We start from the raw sequence: 20731 nt of genomic DNA, 5'->3' as shown, positions 1-20731 counted from the left end.
CTACATTTTGCATCTTCTAATTAACTACCAAATTCCAGATGACAATCAGAAGAGAAGATTGGAGCCCATGCACACCGATGCTATCTGGAGTAAGCAAAATTGACTGCGACATTTTTTCCCCTTCTCCATATAACAAAGAGCAGTTAATCCTCATATATCTCTGGTGAGAATGAATTGAATCTCCATAGAGTTCTGCTGCTCTTGGAAGATAACCAAACATCTACAACTTTTTTTTTCCTTTTTTTTGCCCAGCATGAGGCTGTAATGAAAGCTTCACATGGTGAGTTATAATGAGGCCTGAACTGCACGGTGATGAGGCTTTTCCAGGGGAGAAAGTCACTGATTTCTGACTGAAGCCACAATTCCGAATTTGAAGCACCAGCTAATTAAAACCACAGCTATGTATTTAGCCTCTTGTTATACCTACTGCAGTTTATAATTAGGAGGACCTCTTTATCTACTCAATTAAAGTTCCTACAATACGGCGGCAGGCTGGGTTTGAACCTGTATGCGCTGCTGAAACCACAGGAAAGCATGTGTATGTCCCGTGATGATCTGACACTGCATGCTTGGTTTCAAAAGGAAAAAGAAAGGTCTTAGAACCACAAAGAAATGTTCAGATCAGAAATGAGAGTTAATAATCAGATTATCAGGCTGACGAGAATAGGATCTGGGACTGAACAGTATGAAAAACTTGAGAGGCTGAGCAAACAAGCTCATTGAGGTTTTCCTGGCTGGAGAAAAGGATTCAATAATCACTTGTAACATCTAGTGACACATTTGGTAACTTCTCTTTTGGATTTCATATACTGAGATCTTTTATGGTAATGAGGTACCACAATTATAAAAACGAAGTCAACTTTCACTTAGCCAGAGGTCCTCGGTTTCTCCTTTCTGATCATCATCTTTCAGTCATATTGCTTTTTGTGAAGACATATTTTCTTGTCACATGGGAGAGAAAGGCAGCAGGAATGCATAGATCTCAGAGGTGTTTATTTTTGCTAATTTGTTATTTTGATAAAAGGCTTAAATTGGAATTTCATTATCTGAGATCTAGCATCTGAGAGAGCAGGAAGGGACCGTAGCTATAAACTAGTCAAGACCTCTCACTATAAAAGGGGAAAGGAAGGCCAAGAGTGGGGACCAGACTTGCCTTAAGGTAAGTCCATTAGAGGCAGAAGTAGAACTCAATGCTGAGCACCAGTCCAGAGCCAAGCTGACTTATTAACAATGATGTTGTCCATCTCTGGTGTTCTCTCTTTCACACTTTACCCAGATCTTAGTGACCCTACCCTTTTACTATAATCCTCAACTTTAACTTATAGATAGATAACCCTCATTTTCATTATTGGAAGTCAAATAAGTGTTAGCAAGAGTTGAATCATGTTATCTTCATTACTTCACTGTGATAGCTGGTTAGTCAATAAGTTGAATATTTAAAAACATTGACTGTCAGAGCCTGAAGAAATATTCGGGATCAAGTCCAGTTCCTTGAAAGGAGTTCATGCCTTCACATGAGGAAAACGAGCCCAAGGAAGGTCATGGCAAAGTCAAGACAAGGACTCCAGTTTCCTATTTGTCTCTTTACTTCTCACTTGGGCCTTCTGGAATCCCTAGTTTCCTTCCAAACTCAACTCAAGAATTCACCTTCTAGGGTGCTTCTCAAGTGCGTGATAAACCCATATGGAGTCATGACCCACAGTTCAAGAAACATAAAAAGGGTCATGAGTGGGAAAAGTTTAAGAAGCCCTGTTCTAGAGAAAACCTTCCCCAGTCCTACCCATCTGCAAACACCCTCTCCCACAAATTACTCTATTTATTGTGAATATATGTATACATGTATACGGTGTTTCTCCAACTGTTTCATTTTTGTCTCTGCATTCTCCACACACAAGAGGTGCATACAAATGCTTGTTGATTGATTGGTTGGTTCCCACTAATACCAGGCTGTTTCCCTCAGTCTTGATTTCCTGCTCTGTAAGATTTACAGAATGGGACTAAACAATGTCTAAGGTTCTCCCTGCCATCTAGGCCATTCCAACACAGTATTCTACTCTTTATGAAGCCATGTTGCTCAAGTAGGAATGTGTCTCTCGAATGCACTATGGGGGTCAACTGGACAAAAGATTGTATTTTATGAGAAAAATGCCGATAGGGAACAGCATTGGGAACCTAATCTATATTTTAATGCAAAGATCACTACTTTCCTTATGCAAAACGAGCAGAACCTCAAGGGACTCATGCCATACTATATCTGGGGGAGAAGTGTCTGCACTGTATACTTTATGAATTTTAATGATCATTTTTTTGCTCCACTTAATGCTGGTTACGTTACAAAGCTACTTACAGAAACATTAAAAAACCCCTGATAATTTAAAATGTCATGCCTGCTTAAAACCTTTTTAACTAATAAAGTAATTACGATATTAACAATATACAACAAGGTAAATAATTCAGGATTTTTTAATGCCGGTGGCACTGAAACACCTCTATTTTATCTATCATCTCTGTGAAAACATAAAAATACATATTTAATTCTCCCAGGAGACAAAGAGAAAACAGTCACTCCCTCTGCGTGGTTCAATTGAAGTTTACAAACTACTCAATCTATACTAGTGGAGTTTATGACTTTGCCAGAGCTGTGAATGAATTGATGCCTTCTATACAATTGACAAATGTTTATCTGTACTACATGTTCCAGAGTTCTGAGTCATATTTTTTTTTCTAATTTAAAGTCATCATTTGAATTTCTCCATAGTTCTAGTCTCTAATTGGCCTCAGGCTGTAAAATAGAGAACCACTGAATTCTTTAGCAAGTCAAAATAACTCCAGAAGCAGTATGAATAAAAGGGGAGATTGTGAATCTTAAGATAATGGACAGAGGGCATAAGGCTCTAAGACATGGGGCCTGGGGGGTGCAGTGTGATGAGGTCTAGCTCTGCATTTGGAGCCAGAGGACAATATATGTGAAAATCCCAGGCCTGCTACTTCCTGGCTTACTGATCTGTCTGGGCCTTACTTTCTCCAACTGAGAGCTGGCTGGTCTCTAAGGCCTCTCTTAGCCATGTAGCTATAACCTATGATTCACTTCATTCATCTTTTTCAAAAAATCAAAGGGAAATCCATAAACATATTGGATATTCCAGCCCTGGGAATGTAAAAACAAAAGGCATCAAGCTTTTTTCTTTAAAGATGAAAAATAAAATAGAGGTATGGCTTAATTTTATCGATCTATTGACGCCCCCCCCCCCCCTTTTCTGGTTGTATATGTGAGATTTCTTGGGTACAAGGAGAAAGAAAGCTCTTTCCATCAATGCAAATCGCCAAACTATTCATTGTGCATTTGAGTTTCACAAGGCACTAACTTCGCCCCGAAGCATATAAAGTGTATGAGACTCCAGAATCTGCTTCTTTTTGGTGACCATAAGGTAGCCATTGGTACCTCTACTCCACTCCTTCCCACCCTTGCCTTTTCCCTCCCTAAGGGCCCCACAATTGCTGTTCAAGTTGTGATGGGGTAGATACATTTGTCCTCCTTCTGCTTGCACTAAATTTAAGAAGAGGCAGGAATCAGCTTGAAGTAAAATGTAGGTGTCTCGAGGTAAGCTGAACTGAAGCTATTGTATATAAGAGACCTGGGCAGGCTGGGGCTTGGGCCACCTCAAGCTCTTTGCCTGTCTATCCTTATAAATACTGGACTTGCCTGAATGAGTAAAGTTTTCCTGTAACTTAAAAAAAAATAAAGTGTATGAGAGGCAGCACTAGAACTCAGGCAGTCAAGCCTCTGAGGCTGTGGCTACCCATGCTACCTTGATCTAGGATATTCTCCAAAACCAAAATGGTATTCGAAATATATTTGGAATCGTGCACTTATGCCCTCACTAGCCCTCTACCTTGGTCTGTCCGCACATTCAATGCTTTCTGCCATGAATGTTCATTATGAAACAGTTTGACTTTACCTGTTTCCCCCATTACACTCTATATTGATATCTTAGAGGCAGGGATCCCATCTTATACTTCCCTTTATAACTCTGCACATGGAGCAGAGACATGCGACTGAGTGAAGAAACAACAGAAACGGTGACCATTTGAAGAACCTCAGAAAATGATCGGTGATGATTTGGTATTTGTTGTTGTTTGATAGCACGGGCTTAGCGGGCAAAAACTGTCAGACTAATTTAAAAAGCTGCCATGATTTCTTCTGAGGGGAACCTTCTCTCATATTTAAATGACAAGAGGAAATAAAACTTCAAAATGATAAAACGTAACTTACAAATCAGAGAGAGCTAAGTGACAGTGAGAAATTCAGCCAAGAACAAAAATGAGCCCTTTAATTAATTACTAGAGCATAGAGAAACAGAATCTCTGACCTGGAGATGCCCTTCTCAGAGGTTGCCTTGGCCAACCTATGCCTGGACGACAATGCCCTCTCTAGCTGCCTTCATCAAGAGGGAGCCCAGTGCCTCCAGGAGCAGCCCATTCCACTCTTAGACAGCTCAAATTGGAGACATCAAGCCTAAATCTAGGACTCTGCAATTCAGAATCTCTACTCTTAGTTATTCCTTCCACAGAACAGCTCTTTATGTACCTGATTATAGCTTATCACGTTACAAATCTTTCCTTCTCCAATTTAAACAAACTGAACTTTCTGTTGAAGTTCCCTGAACTCGTTTTCATGTGGTGTGATCTCCAGTCCTCTCATCATCCTACCTCCTCACCCATGTGTGAACACACACTTCATTATCAATGTACTTCTAAAATGTGGCTCCCATCACTAAACACAACACTCCAGATGTGGCCTAATCGGGGCAGAGGACAATGGCATCATCACCCTAGTATGCCAATTTAAAATTTATTATTATATGATGTCAATACAGTTAACTATACATAGCCAAAAAAAAAATCATCCTTCAAGCAAGAGTGGACTAAAAACATAATGTACTGAAGATAAGTTCAGGATATAACCAAGAGAATCATACTTTAATAGTGGGGGGCACCAGGAGAGGGGTGGTGCTAAGGCAGTTAGGAAGGCCTATGCTCAAACCCCTCCTTAGACACTAAGTAGCTGAGGGACTTGCTATGAACCTCAGTTTCCTCAAGTGCAAAAAATGACTAAAAGATAATGGCACCTAGCTCATGAGGTTGAAAGATGCCAGGGAATTAATGACTGTAAAGCACTTTGTAAAGCTCCCTGGGTTCCCTATCAGCTATCATCATTCTGACATTTAGAGAGAAGGGCTTTCAAATCTGCCTTGTTTGATTCTCGCTACAATTTGATGAGAAGCATGAAGAAACTGAGGATAACTAGCATACATAAGTCACAGAACAAGTGCGGGGGAAGCAGGCTTAAGCATTCTTACTCAATTCACTGTTCTTTCTAATAAAAAATCCTAATTCCCCGAGACCTACACATACCAGTGACAAGTATAAAATTTCACAATCTTATATCTTTACAAATCACAAAATATCAATATTTTATCATTACTGGAGATAATTTGAGAGAGAGAATTTTGAAAAAAGCTAAGTGACAAAGAATGATGGACCTTGAATGAACACCTGAGTTCAAATCCAGCCTCAGACATTTATTAGCTGTGTGACCCTGGATAAGTCACTTCATCTGTTTGCTCCAGTTTGCTCTGCTATAAAATGAGGACAGTATTAGCACCCACTTCAGGGGCAAGTCACTTAGTTTTCTAGGATATTTACCTATGAAAGGGTCTCCTCCAGTTCTAGATCTATGATCTTGTGATCCTTTACCTGCAATATGTACCTCTCATATATTCCCTATATCATTCTAGCCTTTGCTTGAAGACCACTGGTGAGAGGAATCTAGACTTGGCCTCAGGCAGACCTGAGGTTCAAATCCTATTTTTGACACTTAGTTATGTTCATGGGCAAGTTATTCTACTTCTCTGAAGCTCTTTCTCCATTTGCAAAATGCAGATAGTGATACCTATAGGTAACCTCCTGGGGTCACTGTGAAGTTCAAAGAAGATTTTATATGTAGAGTATATTGCAGATCTTAAAATGTTAGATAAATGAGCTATCAATATTATGTGGATACCATATGAGGTTATAGAAATATATAAATTTTTAACATCTTATGTCTATACACATATATATATATACAAACACATATGTATAAGATTATATGAAAAACACCATGTAAACAGAGTTGGCCTCCAAGTTTTGCCTCTGCCACATTTGAGCTGGGTGACCTCTCAGTGCTCCAGGCAAGTCTCCCAGACTGTAAATTGTAGTGGAGCTGCTGATCTACATTGATATATTGTAATCGTTTCCTCAGCTGAGCCAGGTAAGTTCTACATTTATCACTCAAAAGTGGCTACTGGATTGGAAAAGATCAGTTTATGTCCCAATCCTAAAGAAAAGCAATGCTGAGGAATGTTCAAATTTCTTAACAACTACCCTCATTTCACACACCAGCAAGGTTATGCTTAAGATTCTGTAAGCTAGGCTTCAGAATTATGTGAACTGAGAATTAGCAGAAGAGCAGGCTGGTTTTTGAAGAGGCAGAGGAACTAGAGACCAAACTGCTGGCATTTGCTGGATTATGGAGAAAGCAAGAGAGTTCCAGAAAAACATCTACTTCTGCTGCACTGGCCACACTAAAGCCTTTGACTGTGTGATCACAACAAAATGGGGCAAGTCCTCAAAGAGATGGAAGTGCTAGATCATCCATCTTGTCTTCTGAGGAACCTGCATACAGGTTAAGGAGCAATGATTAGAACCAAACATGGAACAACTGATTGGTTTAAGATTAGGAAAGGTGTACGACAAAGCTGGATATTGTCATTTATTTGTTTTTATGTTTATTATATATATGCATACTATATTATACATATCATATATTTATATTATATAAAATTAACATATAGCATAATATATTATATAATATTATATATTCTATTATAAACATTATATACTTATGTTATCACTTTATTTGTTTAACTTATATGCAGAGGGTATCACAGGAAATGCCAGGTTAGATGAATCCAAAGCTGGAATGAAGGTTGCCAGGAGAAATATCAACAATCTCAGATACGTAGATGATGCTACTCTGATGATCGAAAGTGAAGAGGAATTAATAAACCTCTTGATGAGGGTGAAAGAGGAGAGTAAAAGCTGGCTGGAGGCTTAACATCAAAAAACCAAGATCTTGGCAACTGGTCCCATCACTTCCTGACAAGTAGAGGAAGAAGAGATGGCAGCATTGTCAGATTTTACATTCTTGGGCTCAAAGATCTCTGTAGATGGTGACTGTGGCCATGAAATTAAAAGATGCTTGCTCCTTGGAAGGACAGCTATGGCATATGTGGATGACAGACTAAAAAACAAAGACACCTTTGCTGACAAAGGTCTACAGAGTCAGAGCTATGGGTTTTCCAGGAGCAATGTGTGGTTGCAAGAGTTAGAGTATAAAAAAAGCAAGAGCCATAGAATGGATGCTTTCGAACTGTGGTTCTGGAGAAGACAGCAAGGGAGATCAAATCAGTCAATACTTAAGAGAAATTAAGTGAGGCTATTCACTGGAAGGTCAAACACTGAAGCTGAAATTTAAATACTTTGGCCATATAACAAGAAGATGGGACTCACTGGAAAGGACCCTGATGTTGGGAAAGGTTGAAAGCAAAAGGGAAGGGGGAGATCAGAGGAAGAGATGGAAAGTGTCATGGAAATAATGAACATGAACTTGGACAGACTTCAAGAGAGAGTGATCCATGGGGTCACAGAATCGGACACAACTGCACGACTGAACAACCACAAAGGTACTACATGTATCACTGTCTCCACTGTCTAGAAGAAGCTCATGAAGTATCTCCATCCCACTTTGTGGCAGATTCAATTGTTAGGAAGTATTTCCTTTCATACTGCCTGCCCTGCATGCCTTCACAGAAATAGCATTTTGAAAAACATGTTTTACATTACACTTAATTCAAAGCAATGCAATTGGAAATGGCATTACAACTGAACAACTTCCTAGGATAAAACTTCACTTCAAGAAGCTCAGAGTGAATGAGAGAGCAAAAATAAAAAACACAGCCAAGGACAAAGGAGGTAAAGGGCCAACCTCTACTTCTCTAGTTCACAAAAAGCTTTGTATTCAACAACTTTTCCCTGAAGGCAAATGCTTGCAGCCTACAGCCAGGAAGTCTCCCTTTTTCTCCCAGTCAAACTTGGGTCTGAGTAGGCCATGGGAACAGGGACTGCCTCCCTTTTATCTTTGTATTTCCAGGGCTTTACAGAGTGCCCAACACATAGGAGATTAATACAGCCTCGCTGGTAAATTCATTGGGATCTCCTCAACATTCAGAGAAGAGAGAGGTTCTCTCTAGGAACAAAGATCACAACCTTATTTTTTGCTCCACTCTCAATGACCTGATTTTTCATCCTCACTGATGTCTCAGTTTTTGAACTTTGCTTACCTCCCCAGCCCCACACTGCTTGGCAGTTCCTTCTTGGCCTTGCCAGACTTCCAGAGCTCCCAAAGAACCATTCAATTCCGAGGCATAGTAGATAGCATAAAGCTTGGAGTTAAGAGCTGGCTTTCAGTCTTGCCTCCAATTCATACCAGCTGGTTGACTATGGGTTAGGGTTAGGGTTAGTCACTTTACCTCTCAATGGCCATAGCTATTCTCTAAGACTATAAAGAAGAAACCAGTCGCAGATCGGCACTGAAGACAAGAGTTTTCGCGTCAGGAGCTCAAAACACAGATGAAATCACAGGCCCAGACCCATCACCAGAAAAAAGAAGGGAAAAGTGTGTTAGATGTTAGGCTATGCTAAGTGTTAAAGAAACAAAAACATCAATAGAAAGAAAATTTCTTGCCTTCAAAGAAGCTGCGCTCTATAGGGGAAAGAAAACAGTACACGGAATAAGTGATTTAAGGAAGAAGAAAGTCCTAATAGTTTGGGGGTGGGGGTGGGAAACAAGGGAGAGGGGAACAAGTGAAGTGCCTAAGAGGCAGCTGAGTTGAGGCTTAGAGGCCTTGGTGGTGACTCAGTTTCTTGACTTAAATTCTAGGGTACTCATTTCTTTAAATATTCACCCCTCCCAGCAGCAGCCCCATCACCATGGGCTACTCCTTTCTGTAGTCTGTGACCCTGAGCTCCCAGACTGTGTCCAGTCTCCTCCCAGTCAACCCAGTACCAGAGCCACTCAAGCCCCAATCTGATGATGTAATTACCATCTCTTCCAGATTACTTCCTTCTTCATTTGTATGTGAGTTTGTCCTTGTTTCCTGGATTGTATGTATGTGAAAGACTTCTCTTTCCTAAGCCATCTGCTCCAGTATACAGATCCAGTGACTTGTTTTCTCCAGGATTCTTGTATTGTGAAGGCAAAGAATTTAGTGTTCTTAGTCTTTACTTTTCTTTTCTTCCCAACACTTTGGCTTTTATGTTTCTCTCCTTCATCATCCTTTTGTGTATCCATTTCTGACTCTGCTCCTCTCTTGAGGAGAACAGAAAAGCGAATATTCAGTGAGACTAAGACATCAGGGGAAAGTTACCCTGGCCCCACTCAGGCATCTCTGTTTGTTGAAGTGAGATGATGTCAGAATGGGACAAAAGAACTCTGGCACGTAAACGGTTACCTGTTGTCATAACAAACTAACTGACTACTTGTTGTCAGACTTGTTCAAATGGGGGAAAAGATATTCTGATGACTGGTTCAAAATAGTAATTTGGAAATGTGAAATGGTCTCCTAGTATCATATGTGTTCTAAATCATTAACTACCTTGTTGAATGGGCTATGTATGTGTGTGCAATCTAGAGGTCACAGGGTATTGCAAAGGACTTTCTGGATAGCATCTTCTGATAAGGGGACACGAGATTTTCAAAATTAAAGCTATCCTGTCTTAGTCACATGAACTTTTTAAATATGGGAAAGGAGGCAAGAGGACCAAAGAGAGAAAAGATCACTCTAATGCCCACATCCTTACCTGAAGCCCCATCTGTTTTATAATCCCTACCCCAAACCTCCATGAACTCGAGATTCATTTACATGTAGGGGGTAGGAGGCAGAGAGGGAGAAGGTAAGTCTGGACTAAGCATTTCAGTAGAACAAGGAACTTCTGCCATGTCAAATCCTCCACCTATTTAGATCAGTAACTCAACTATGAGTTCTTGACTTAGAGGGTTGACTGGAGAACTGAGAGATTAAGTGATTTACATATAGTCCAATAGCTAGTATCAGAGGTAGAGCTGATCGGAAAGAAGAACCTTTCTCTACTGCTCCACATTACTCCCTTTATATAGTTACTACTCTGACTTTTTAGGAATAGGGAAATAGTTTTGATTAATTTTTTAATGTCTACAAATCCACAAATGCTAATGACAACCTCATATTCCTTTTCTACTGAATAAGATATTCTCATTGTTTCCTAAATCAAAACTCAGTATCATAGAGCACTAAATACAAGCAGTGACTCAAAACTGGAAGGGGCCATAGGGACGATCCAGTCCAACCCAGGCCTTTTAAATCTCAGTCTGTGGTTTGTTCTTTCAGACCCCGTGGCTACCTTCAATATGCATGACACCATATTAAGGAATAAAACCGAACACATAATTACAGACCTTTTTAAATTCAGACAACTCACTTGAACCATCCTGTGGGGGACATATTTGGTCCTACCCATAATCATCGTCACTGATAGCCATAAGCAGTTACTGAATTATTCAACTAGCTATGTGTTCCTCTGTGTCTGTTAGTTTACAATCTTATTATTCTTTGTTTGAGAGCATTATTTTAGCCTGAGCTCAGTGACATACGCTGGAAAAGATTATATATTCAATACTCAAGCTAGTTCAAGATAGTCACTGAGCAACAGCTACTAAATAGGATTCCCTGGAACAAGCTTGCTTTCAAATGAAAGCGATGAAATGCCAGAACCCTGAGAATTCCCACCAATTGCTTCTGGGACTTAAGGCCAACCTAATCTAAGTTTCTGGGGATGAGTGGGGGGGAAGGTGGGGGTAGTATCTTCTCAGATCTCTTCCTCTATCTCCAGGGGCTTAAATATTTTTTTTTAGTTTAGGATCTGTAAATAAGAGCAGGTGGCAGAAGAACTTCCATTACCCAGACGTTATCACTTGGGAAGAACAAGGCTCCTTACAACTCAAAATGGACAGTCTAGCTAATTCTAGGGACATACAGATGAGGTGATGCTTCAGAGAGGAAGCACCCTGCTGTCTCTTCTATCACTGTACACTGTCTCTCAATCTGCTCCTTTAGCTCAGTGATCAAAACTGGGTCTGAAATAACGCAGTTTAGTCAATTTCACTTCAGTGATATCAGCAAGCAGAGCATAAGGAATTCCACACAGGTAGATAATAGATGTATATCATTTATTCAATAATAGAAATGGCCCCACTGAAAAGATGCTTGGTGAACATGACTACACAGAAGCAACAAAAAATCAAGGAAGCTAAGATGTATTAACTAATATTATAATTAAATTATGTAATTATTAACATCACAATAAATTATATACTATAAGTATTATTAATATTATAATTCAACATTATAATAACCAGCAATTCAGGCTATTCCCTCATAAGCAGAAAGTCCCCCCTGTCAGAGAGACTTTTGAGTGGGTTGTAACTGATACATTCAGATGGTCTCATTCACTTCTGAAATGACTGAGGATCTTGACAGGACTGTTTAAGAACCAAACCAAAAGAACAATTTGCATGAATTTGTCCAACTTTTCTGGAAAGCAATTTGGAAGAATGCTAAGACACTGACTAAAATGTCTATGCCTTTTGACCTAGAGATCCCAGGACAAGGCATCAATATGAAGGAAGTCAAAGAGAAGTCTCAAATTAAACTGGAAACAGTGAATATGAATTGATTGGAGACAGGCTAAACAAATTGTGAATATCACTGGGCTGTAACAAACAATGAATATGACAGACACAGAGAAGAATGGGAAAACTTGTACTAACCAAGGAAAGTCAAGCAAGCAAAATCAGTAGAACAATATACATGGCAACAATGCAAATGCAAAGCACAACAACCCAAATTGAAATTGAATGCTGTGTGATTGCAATGACCAAGTTTGGTCCCAGAGAGGGGATGGGAAAACTGTAACAGCAACATGCACAGTTGTTATAGCGTTTGTAGGAGCTGTTTCCATCTGTGCCATCCTCTTAGATCCTTCCCTACTCTTCAACCTTCATCACCAAGATCCATGGCTAAGAGCTACTTAAGCTTGGTAAGCTTGCTTGCTTACTTACTTACCAGCTTTACTAAGCACTACAGAAACATCTCAAATCTGTCCCCTTCTCTCTGATGGGGTACTTGGGTACATGTGCTTGGACCCTCAATTCTATAATCACATTTCCCTCTAAAAATTACATTTCTCCCTAGCCTCAAAACACTTTCCCAGGCAGTTTCTCCCAGCCCAAAGACACAGCCTGCCCTAGCAAAAATTTTATCTCTTTTCCTACTACAGTAGCCAGCTGCACCTACAGAATTTATTAGTCTGAACCAGTTGTGCACTGGCTGAACTGTGTACTGGGTCATAACAACATTTACTACTTGCTGACCAATCATATGTATCCTAGACTTAAACATATGAATACTCCCTTAGATTTATCTTGTTTAACAAGACATCGATGAGAGCAGCATGGTATTCTTCAGTTAATCCTGACCATAAGTTAACTTAGTGATGGCCTAAAGCCACACCTCCATGTAGGCACCCCATCCCCTGGGCTGTTTCCAATGAACCCTGGGTAAAATACTTGAGCAATAGATTCCAAAACTACATGTTCATTTAAGAACTAATCACTCCTTAACTACTCCTTAATCCTGCCTTGAATCACCTAGTTAGCATATTTGGCATGTATTTTAATATAGAATATCCTATATAAACTTTATCTGCTCCCCTCTAAGGTTGCAACTTCCCTAAGAACTCCTGCCTGTTGAAAAGTGTAAATCTTTACTACCTTAACCTCAACAATGCTTGAGTCCATGAACTATTTTCCAGACAGCCCACACAGGGAACTCCAGTCTTGGAGTTCCTGTACCTCTATCTCTCCAGCCCTCATTATCTCCACACCCAAGGTTACCACCATAGTTCAGGCTCTTAGAACCTTGTGCCTATACTCCTGAAAAAGCCTCCTAATTAGTTTGGTCTTCCCTTTCTGAGCTATTTTCCACACAATTGCTAAAATATTCTCCCAGTTTCACAAGTTTGGTAATTTTATCCCCTTGTTCCAAGTTCTTCCAGTAGTTTTCTAATACCTCTTAGATGAAAAGATAAACTCCGCAGCTTGACATTTAAAAGTTTTACAATTCAGCTCCAGTCTATCTTCCCAGCCTTTTTGCCACAGTACATTTCCCCTTCCCTTCCCTTCCACTTAATCTATGGTTCCAGGAAAAGCAAAGCTCATTCCTCAAACTTATCCTGCACTCTTCTGCCTCCATACATTTGCACAAGCTACTCTGTAACCTTTGCACGCCTGGAAATGCATAGATTCCTCATGTTTGCTGAAATCCTCTTTTTCCTTCTAGGTTCACACAGGTGTCACATCCCCGATGACTTCTTCCCTGATTTCTTCTGCTTCAAGACATCTCTCCCTCCTTGAACTTTCCCAGAGTACTTCAGATGGCTCCTTTCCCATCTTCACTCTCTACTTTGCATTACACATATTTTTGTGTACGTGTACATCCCTGCTCTTGGCCCACTGGATTATAGTTTCCTTAAAGGTGGTGACAAACTTTTAATCTTTCGATTCCCTAGTACCCACCATAATGCTTTGTACCTACTTCAATATTTGAATGATCTCTCATTGGTCACATGGTCAGGCTAAATATATGCTCTTTGAGTAATTTGTCTTTGAGAGTGGCTACAGTGTAAAAATTTGTACTGCAACCAACCCAGCAATGACTGGTTGAGACCTTTTTACATCCTGTTAGTTCAGTCCTCCAATCACAAGATCCATACCTTTCCAGCTTAGCAGGATGACGCAGAGGTTGCCCTCAGCTGGCACAGCCTCCAAGAGCTCAGTCACCTCTGGCCCATGATGAGCCATTAGAGAAAGATGACAAATATTCATTCAATTATTTTATTTCCATATTGTCCACAATGAAGGAAAATTTGAATGTTTTGCTCTCATCTAGCCAGGTAATATGTCACATACACACAAAACACTCCCATTGACATAAATCCTTAAGAAAGAAAAAAAAGTCCACTTTTATTAGATTTGGTAAAAAGGACCTCAAATCCAGTATCCAACTAGACTAATGGTATTGAACTAATGACCACTGACAAAAGGACCTCTATCTATAAACTTCATTAGCATACATATGAAATTCATTAGTATGTCTTGGCCTTCCATGATACATTACACAAATAAGCACATGTGGTTACATTGATCCAATGACACTCAGCTCCGGCATAAGGCAAATTTCATTTGGGGGATCAGGTTAGCCTTCCAGTAAAAAATGTCTCCAGTATTTATTGAATACCACTTACATGACTAGCATGAAGGTCTCAACACAACCCTTCTTGCTTTGATGAAGGTATCAGACTCTCAATGGCAATCTTTTTTTCTTTTTTGCCCAGCCCCAAAGGTAATCTTTTGCAGAAACTGTTTTAGATTCAGTTTTCTAATGCACTATTTCTGTAGCTCTGTTCTGATGTGACCAAATTTAAGAATTAGAGCCACTGGGCACAGTTAGTCATGTGTTTTCAGCTAAGAGTTTTCTATCAAACATAACATTTGAAATATATATATATGTATGTGTGTGTGTATGTATATGTATATATATATATATTTCAACTAGAATTATACTACAATTCTGAAAATGCATTTATAAAATGCTTCAGGCATTTCATAATTGTTTGGAACCACTCATCTAAGGTGCTCATGTTGACATCATGATGCTGTGTATTTCATCTCTAAAGATTCATTGATGTTATTCTTTAGCCCTCTCAGCTGCCTACATATCTGCTCATCATATTAGAAGGCTCAAAATGTAAGTCCAGGTGGTCCTGAAACTTATTTGTAAAATGAAAACATCATGATGACCCAGTCTTGTTGGGGTCCCCAACTATAAGTTCATGATCTGTGGTATGTCTTGAAAGTTCATCGGGTAGATCTTTGGGTTTTGGACCACTGGAGAAGCAGCAGACCAAAGGCTGTAGTGCTGGCTGTGAAGTCAGTAAGATTAGGGCTAAAATTCTACTTCCAATACTCATTAGCTATGTGACTTAGACAAGTCACATCCCTGCTGAACATAAGTTTCCTCATCTGTAAAACAAGGATAATAATGATCAGAATATCTACTTTCCAGGGTGTTCATGAGGTTTTAACGAGACAAGACATGTAAAGCACATGTCTTTGTGTAAACTATGGAGGGCCAGATGAGTGTCAGGTATTGTTATTCTCAGAGAATTACAGAATCTCACATGTGAACGGGACCTTAATACCTAGCCATTCCAAACCATGTTTCAACAAGAATCCTTTATATGATATACATGACAAGTGGTCATCCCCATTTTGCAAGAAAACCTTCAGTGAGGAACATTAGAATAAGAGTGGTCTTTTTCACCACAGATTTCCACTGAGGAGCAAAATGGAGACAGCATTCATGCAGACACATGCACAGATCTCACAGTCAACCAGCTGCCCTTGTTTTCAGGTTCAGGGAAATGTTAAGTAGCCCTTACTCACTTAATGGAAAGAAAGAACATTCTCAGTTTTTCCCTGAAACTGAAGTGTTTTTTCTCATCCCAGAATTGACTACTAATTACTGTTTTCACTATTATTATGATAGAGGCAGTGTGGCCTAGTGGAGGCAGAGATGGCCTCGGAGCCAGGGTTTAAGTCCTGCTATTGACATATCCATCCTGGCTGTGTGACCCTGGTCAAGAAGGAATCTTCCCCTGCTTTTCAGTCTATGGCAGCAATACTCTATATACAATATCAGATTTTTTTTTCAATATAGTGGTTAGTTTTGCTGAACTATTTTTTCTTTTTTGTTATACAAGATTGCTCTCTGGGAGGGGGAGGGACACACTGGCAAACATCAGAGGTAAAAAACAAGCTATCAATAAAATTTATTTAAAAATAAATGCAAGATTCACCGTTTACTGGGAATAAGTAGAGACTGAAGGCTTCAAGCTTGAATCTCAAGGACACATTGAACCAATAAATGAAGTAGATATCTATAAACACTTTGATCTCTTCCAATCAAGATTCATAAAGCATAAAGCCATCAAGAAGGCTATGTAGCTCAATACAGTGAAGGGCTTGCTGGCATTTTGAAATCAAAACTGAATGGGAAATACATGCTTAAAACAGTTCACACCCAATAAATATCAGTTTTAACATCCTCTTTCACAATTGTAAAATGGGCTGCATCAGATTTGACACAGGCCTTTACAAACAAACAAACAAAAATGCATAATATTCATAAAATGTGGTCTAGGGAAGCAATAATGAGATAAACACCTCCATGCTAAAAAGAAAGAGGAAGACTGATAAACATTCTTAGAGCATGAAACTAATAGGTCAAAAGCCTATAAAAATAATTTTGTAATAAGAAGACATCACTTCATCAAGCAATAATAATAGCTGAAAATTAGTCTATACCACTTGGTTTGCCTAATGCAAATGAAGGTTTTCCTCTAAATGGAGGCTGTTTAATAGCTAAGATTGAAGTGCAGAATCAAGAAGCCCTCTACGGGTGACATCTACATGACCTCAGACAACTATACACTGACAAAAGAAACATCAAATAAATGAATGAGGTATGCAGACATGTTTCTGAAACAGAGAGGTTTACGATAGCAATTCAGGGAAGGGGCAATGTCAGCAATAATTATAGAGGGCAATCTTTAAGGAGCCTGGGTTTAGTGATCAAAACAGATTATACAAGAAAATGGTAGACGCAGTATAACATGTCACAGAAGGCTGTCAAAATGTGGCAATTAAAGAATATCAAGCAAAATATGATCTGATAGCTAGAATTATATATCAGAAACTTATCCTTTCATGGACTGACAACAAATCCCCATGTTACAAATACAGATCTCAAAATATCCTGAAAAACTCAACCAATAAATTCTACTGCACCCAGATTATTACCACACACATAACTGTTGTCAATGATTGCTCAGACATTACAGTGCTTCAAAAAACTTAATAGCAATATTTTTAATAGGTCCCAAATACTCACACTCTCAGAGCTATATAGAATGAAAGACTTTGAAAGTACAGAGACATAGTACAGGAGATTAAAACCATGTAGGAATAAGGGCATTTATTAAGTATCTAAAAGGCACCAGGTAAATTCTGGTGATTACAAAGAAAGGCAAAAGACAATCCCTGCCCTCAAGGAGCTCACAATCTAATAATGAAAGAGACAAGAAAACAAATATGTACAAACAAGTTATATGCAGGCTAAAGAGTAAATAATTTACAAGATAGAAGGCACTAGAATTAAGATGGGTTGGGAAAGGCTTCCAAAAGAAGGTGGGGCCTTTAACTGGGAGTTGTAAGGAGACAGGGAAGCCAGCAGTGAGAGATGAGGAGGGACAGCAAACCAGGCATGCAGGCAGCCAGAGAAAATGTCTGAAGCTGAAAGATGAGTATCTTATTCATGGAAGAGCAATGAGGCTGGTATCAGAAGACAGAAGAGAATGTGGAGATGGGTAAGGTATAATAACAGTGGGAAGGTACATGGTGGGTAGGTTATGAAAAGTTTTGAACACTAGAGGATTTAGTATTTGATCTAGAAGTGATAAGGAGCACTGGAGTCTTTTGAGTTGGGGGTGGGTGGGGCTGCCATGGTTGGATCTGCACTTTAGGAAAAGTCAGTTTGGTGGCTGAATGCAGGACAGATTAGAGTAGAGAGAGATTTGAGGCAGGCAGACCCACCTGCAGGCCACCACAATAGTCCAGGCGTGAGGTGAGGAGAGCCCCTTCTCCAGAGGGGTGGCAGCGTTAGAGGACAGAAGGGGTGTATTCAAGAGATGTTGCAGAGATGAAATTGACAGGCTTTGGATAGACTAGTTATGGAAGATGAGAGATAGTCAGGAATCAAGAATGACACCTAGACTTGCAAGCCTGGGGGACTGGGAGGAAGGTGGTGCTCTCAATAGTAATAGCAAAATAAAAGCAAAGGATGAGAGCTAACCGCAATCCTTCCACTAAGCATGCTTTTAGTAGCCTACTGAAAATGACTTTATATCTTAAAATGAACTTTATTCACTTAAAAAAGCAATTAATTATTTTATGCACCACTGCCATAGTCTGTAACAAGATAGTGACTTGTCCAAGGACACCTTCTATTTGGCCACTGTAGAAAAAGATATGGAGAATGAAATGATCCTAACTAACATTTATAGACTTTTAAGATTTGCAAAACACTTTACATGTATTGTCTAATTTTATCATTACAACAATCCTGTGAGGTAGGCACAATTACTCCTTTGAGAGGAATGAGGAAATTGAGGCAGACAGAGGTTAATGACTTGCCTAGGATCACACAGCTACTAAGCATCTGGAGGCATGATTCAAACTCAGGGCTTACTGACTCCAACTCTAGTGGGTTTTCCATGATATCACCTAGCTGTCTCAAGTGATGACGATGAGTTATGTGAATATAGCATTTAAGGTTTGCACCAAGCTTTATATACTTTTCCTTATCTGATCCTTACAAAAACACTGAGGAAGAGGCATGCTCAGAATGACTATCCCCATTACAGATATGAGGCTACTGAGGCGTACAAAGGCATGACTTACTCACTGTTACAAAACTCAACACAACAATCACATAAATGCAGCCCATTTGTAGAGTCAATTCACTCATGTATATCCCACTATTCAGTCCTTAAGAAAATTAAGAATTGAATAAAAGATCTGGCAGGTCCAATCCAAATGTAGTAAAAAGTTCTCCAAGAAAAGCATTTCCAAACCCAGGCTGCCACTTATTTCAAGAGATATTGAACTTGGACTCTGGAAGACCTGGATTTAAATCTTGCTTCAGATGCTCACCAGCAAAATGATCCAGGGAATGCTCCTTAACCTCAGCCTCACTTTTCCTCATCTGTAGAATGGGGATAATAAAAGCACCTAGCTCACATCAGATAACATTGTTAAGTGTGCTGCATACCATAAAGCATTCTATAAATGCTAGCTGTGATCCAGGACAATAACATAACTCATAACTCCCTGGAGAGAAGCAAATCATGGATTTGAAGTTGGAAAGGATATTAGAGGTAGTCAAATCAAATATCTTCATTTAAAAAATGAAGAAACTGAGTCTAAGACATGAAAATGACTAGTCATTATACTAGCTCTTTGTACTGAGCTTGAACATAGCTATTCCCTTTTCAGGATTGGTTTTTACTCTGAGCACAACATATTTCTTCATTCTTGTTGCACCATAATGTATGTGCAGCTATTGAGTGATAACAAATGAGGCCATATGGCCTTGTGACTAGAGAACCAGCCTCACAGTCAGGAATTTGGGTTCAAATCCTGCCTCAGACACAATCTGGCTGTATGACCCTGGGCAAGTCACTTAACCTCTGTAAGACTAGAAATTGCAGACCAAGGGCCAATCTATGTTAATAAGTGTCTGTGCTGTTCCTGTAATATGCTTAATACACTACTAAAAAATTCTCTAGATGGAACCATCACACATTATCCTCTGACTATATTATTAAAAAACAAAACAACTCAATTGAATCTCACTCATGCATAGCAATCATTGAACCTGTATTAAAAAAAAAATCAACAACCCACACCCAGTACTGTTCTTATATTGTAGGAGTTAAAGGCTTAAAAATGAACTTCCAAACTGACTTTTGTTATGCTTATCTAAGAGCCTAGGCACTTTTCCTATAGAAAGAGGAAATGTGTTTGTTTTTTTTTAAATGGAAATAGAACAGAATAGACAACCAATAAAAACAACTGTGAAAAAGATAAAAGAATAGGGACTAGACGTGACACATTGGAAATAATGAATAAGTACTGAGAATGCCCCTTCGATTTCGCTCCTAGGTGAGAGGAAACCCCTTATACCAATTCAAGGTACACCTTTTCCATGACCTGGAGTCTAAGAAGTGTCTGGAGTCCTGAGAAGAGGCAATATGTGCCCAGGTGCCAGGATGTGGCAGTGGCAGGACTTAAACTTGGGTTTTCCAGGCTACAAGGCCCACTCCCTAGCTACTATGCCATGCTGCTTCTATGAAATACTGAGAGACGGAAAAAAGCAAGTCAAGGAAATCAAGGCACAAAGTGAAAATGACTCTATTAATGAGAAGTGTATTCACCAATACAAGAGCAAGTGAACATGCAAAGAGCAAGGAAGGAACACAGGATCATGGAGGAGCTGATAAACAGGAGCCACCACCTCCATCCCCGTTTTTATTGATATGGCACTTCAATATTTGCCAACAGTTTTGATTACTTTATCTCATTAGATCTTCTCAATGAGGATCTGTGAGGTAGGCACTATTATTATCTCCACTTTTGTGGGGGGTGGGGACAGGCCTGTTGTTGAATCGTTTCAGTCATGCCTGACTCTTCTTGAGTCTATATGAGTCAGATACTGGAGTGGTTTGGCAGCACATTTTATAGATGAGGAAACTGAAGCAAATAGGGTTAAATGACTTGCCCAGGGTCACATAGTCGGTAAGTGTCTGCAGCTACATCTGAACTCAGGTGCTCCTGACTCTGGGGCCTGTGCTC

At 39.5% G+C, this 20731-nt stretch overlaps 1 protein-coding gene across 7 annotated transcripts in view; it reads right to left on the bottom strand.

Moving 5' to 3' along the window:
• Positions 1 to 20731, bottom strand: part of AFF2 (ALF transcription elongation factor 2) — a 529569-nt gene that overhangs the window by 314178 nt on the left and 194660 nt on the right. For 3 of the 7 annotated variants that reach the window (XM_072626089.1, XM_072626090.1, XM_072626092.1), the window contains exon 1: positions 9207 to 9541. The exons of the other annotated variants lie outside the window; for them this stretch is intronic. In XM_072626089.1, coding sequence (XP_072482190.1) covers positions 9207 to 9454 — 248 coding nt within the window. In that variant the 5' untranslated portion in view covers positions 9455 to 9541. Of the gene's footprint in view, positions 1 to 9206; positions 9542 to 20731 lie in introns of those variants that run through there. 7 annotated transcript variants of the gene reach the window in all.

The sequence above is a fragment of the Notamacropus eugenii genome, chromosome X (genome assembly GCF_028372415.1).
Source record: "Notamacropus eugenii isolate mMacEug1 chromosome X, mMacEug1.pri_v2, whole genome shotgun sequence".
In the NCBI taxonomy this organism is placed as follows: domain Eukaryota; kingdom Metazoa; phylum Chordata; class Mammalia; order Diprotodontia; family Macropodidae; genus Notamacropus; species Notamacropus eugenii.
The sequence above is the reverse complement of the archived record's forward strand: the minus strand, read 5'-3'. Positions and strand labels throughout refer to the sequence as shown.